This window comes from Ictidomys tridecemlineatus, chromosome 11 (genome assembly GCF_052094955.1).
Source record: "Ictidomys tridecemlineatus isolate mIctTri1 chromosome 11, mIctTri1.hap1, whole genome shotgun sequence".
In the NCBI taxonomy this organism is placed as follows: domain Eukaryota; kingdom Metazoa; phylum Chordata; class Mammalia; order Rodentia; family Sciuridae; genus Ictidomys; species Ictidomys tridecemlineatus.
In genome coordinates, this window is record NC_135487.1 from 120,240,401 (window position 1) to 120,243,735 (window position 3,335).

Below are 3,335 nucleotides of genomic sequence, written 5' to 3' on the forward strand. Positions count from 1 at the left end.
GTCATAGGCACAAGGTCAATAATGAGTGAAGTTGTTGTTGTCAATCATGGTGTGAAGTGCAGCGTTGGAGGTGTCACGCATCAACAATGGAGAACTTGTCATTTCAGTGCCCTGATTTTCACACAGAGGCCAGGTTCCACTCACATGAGTTCCTGTGAAGTGCTACGTATTTCCCGCACCCTCCCTATGGGTTTACTATGACTCGTGCCAACAATAACAGGAATCATGTTTGACGTTTTTGATACATAGGTAGGCCTTGTCTTATTTGGTTTTCACGGAGCTTGGTCAACCCATCTGTCCAGCTGGGCAGATCCCTCCGGTTCTTCTTTCATTATTTCCCTTCTTTGTTTTGCTCAATCCTGCTCGTTCCGAGATGCTTCCCAGACAGGCACCGGGTACCCTCCACACTGTCTTTTCCAACTGGCTCCCCCACCGTGACTCCTCACTGAACTCTTCATTTTATTGCTATCTGGACACTGACCAGCACCTAAGAAAGGGGTTTTCTTCCCAGAGCTCTGAGTAAGGCATCCTTGACCTCCTTGTTCCTCAGGCTGTACACCACGGGGTTCAGCAGTGGGGTGATGACGGTGTAGGTCACGGAGATGAGTCTGTCCTGCAGGGAATTCTGGGATTTGGGTTTCAGGTAGATGAAGGAGGTACAGCCGTAGTGGACGATAACGACCGTGAGGTGGGAGGCACAGGTGGCAAAAGCCTTTTTCCGGCCCTCGGCTGATGCCATCCTGAGGATGGTGGTGACAATCAGGACGTAGGAGATGAAGATCAAGACCATGGGCAGAACAAGGACGCAGAGGCTGATGAGCAAAGTGATGAACTCTTTGATGGTGGTGTCGGCACAGGCAAGCTTCATCAGGGGCCGGATGTCACAAAAGAAGTGGGAGATGATGTTGGCGTCGCAGAAGGGCAGGCTGAAGACAGAAGACACCTGAATGACAGCGGTGCTCAGGCCGATGGTCCAGGATCCACTTGCCAGGTGTGCACATGCCCTTTTGCCCATGATGACTGAATACCGTAGGGGGCTGCAGATGGCCACGTAGCGGTCATACCCCATGGCTGCGAGCAGGAAGCAGTTGTTGACACCAAAAGTGAGATAGAAAAAGAGCTGGGTGGCACAGCCCGGAACGGAGATGGTTTGTTGGGGCATGAGAAGGCTGGACAGCATTCGGGGGATGATGGCCACCGTGTAACAGGTCTCAGACATGGACAGCACGCCCAGGAAGAAGTACATGGGTGTGTGGAGCTGATGACTGATGTAGATGACTGTCAGGATGACAGCATTACTGGCAAGTGTGAGCAGGTACAAGACCAAAAAGACCACAAAGAAGATGAGTCTGTGGTGCCACCCGAAGACGGAGAAGCCTTCAAAAGTAAATTCTGTCACCACCGTGAAATTGGGTCTTGACATTGGAGAGAATCTGGATCTGAAAGAGACAAAGTTGGAAGACTGAGAGTCTGGGTTGGAAAATGGCCCAGGGTCATCACCAAGTGCAATAACTAACTCCAAAAGAATGTATCTCTGGGTTACAGGAATTCTCAACATTCAGATACTGGCCAAGCACTCAAGAACCTCTGGAGTTTCTCAGGGTCCTGGGAAACATACAGTGGAGAGACAAGGAAAGAGTAAAGACATAAAAGGAGTGCTAGAAACCCTGGACTAACTCAGCTAGAAGTAGACGTGAATGAGAGAAGGAACTAGAATGCATGTGCACAGTCATGCATCTCCACCCTTTAAACTCCTCTGGTTTGAACCAGCTGTGTGTCAGAGGCCCACTGCAAAGAGACTCATTTAAAGAGTGAGTGAGTGTGAGCCTGGGACAAATCGTATGTGAGGCACACTCCTGGTGAACAAAAGACCATTTCCAATTCTGTTCCAAAGGGCTTCCATAAATCAACATGCAATACACTGCCTCCTCTCACAGTTAAGATTCAAAATGTATTAACGTCTGTAATAATGCAGTGAGAGGAGACACTACTTTTTTAATCCCTCTTGAGAAATGCATAATGTGTAGACCCAGAACATTCTCTGGTTCACAATCTACTTTCTTTTCAATCTTGCTTCTTCTTATGGCTTCCAGACATCAGATTTTTTTTAAATAAAGAAATCTCAGTTTTTAATTGATTTGCGTGCATAGGAAGAAAGACTTTTCCTACATATTATACATCAGCACTGCCCAGTAGAAATATGGTCTAATCAAAAAAAAAAAAGATGATCTAAGCCACATATGTAATTTCTAATTTTCTAATATCCACATTAAAAATAAAAAAGCAATGAAAATTCATTTTAACAATATACTCTAACCCAATACATATAAAATATTATTTCAATATATAATAAATGTAAAAAGTATTCATAAGATATTTTGTACTCTTCTTTTAAGCTAAGTTTTTGAAATGTTGTGTGTATTTTATGCTTATAGCCCATATCATTTCCAACTATTCACATTTCAAGTGCTCTTTAAGCACACCTGATAATTGGCTAATGTATTGGGCTGTGTACCTCAAGAATGTGATTTCTGTTTGCATCTTTTTTTCTTTTCTATATGTTCTAATTTTATCTTCAGAGAAAAATCAGTATTTTAAATAAATAATTAGAGTAGAACAAAGGAAAAATATGGGTTTTAGAATCAGAGACTTGATTCAATGGGTTATGATTCTATTCTTTTTTTTAAGTGTTTTTTTTTTAAAGAGAGTGAGAGAGGAGAGAGAGAGAGAATTTTTAATATTTATTTTTTAGTTTTCGGCGGACACAACATCTTTGTTGGTATGTGGTGCTGAGGATCGAACCTGGGCCGCACACATGCAAGGCTAGTGCGCTACCGCTTGAGCCACATCCCCAGCCCCCTGATTCTATTCTTTTTCTAATTTATTTGGTGTTCCTGGAATGGCTATGGTCCAACAGGACATATGTAAACACATTTTATAGATAAAAGAGACTTGTCTACCATGAGGGATAATGGTGATGTCAAAAGATGTTTAACTCCTGGGCAAGTGGGATTATGTGAACCAATTTAGCACTAATTTATATCTGTTACATATATGCTGAATGTAATAGTTGAAAGAGTAAAACTTAAGCCCAGAAAAAGTTGTTTTGTCACTTTCAATCAGTTTAAAGTTGACAACCATATTAGACAGGGCAAACAAGATGTCCATATTAATGACTAAGTTCCGTAAACATATTAGAATCATGCTTCACCAATTTCTAGACAAAGAAGTCCTAATATATTGAAGTTCAACTTCATACCATTAAATTTATTTAAGACATGGCTTTCAAATTGCATGAATATTTAGTCTTCTTTGGGGGAGTTGATTGGTTAGTT

The 3,335-nt window shown here is 42.2% G+C and overlaps 1 protein-coding gene across 1 annotated transcript; it reads right to left on the reverse strand.

The window, feature by feature from the left end:
• Window positions 1–487: 487 nt before the first annotated feature.
• LOC144367795 (olfactory receptor 10J4) lies at window positions 488–1,423 on the reverse strand. The gene has a single exon (XM_078024942.1). The coding sequence runs from the start codon at window positions 1,421–1,423 to the stop codon at window positions 488–490; it is 936 nt and encodes a 311-aa protein (XP_077881068.1).
• Window positions 1,424–3,335: the final 1,912 nt, after the last annotated feature.

Bases quoted from the DNA above. Each gene is read 5' to 3' on its own strand.
- LOC144367795 (XM_078024942.1), bottom strand. From the start codon at position 1,423: ATGTCAAGACCCAATTTCACGGTGGTGACAGAATTTACTTTTGAAGGC.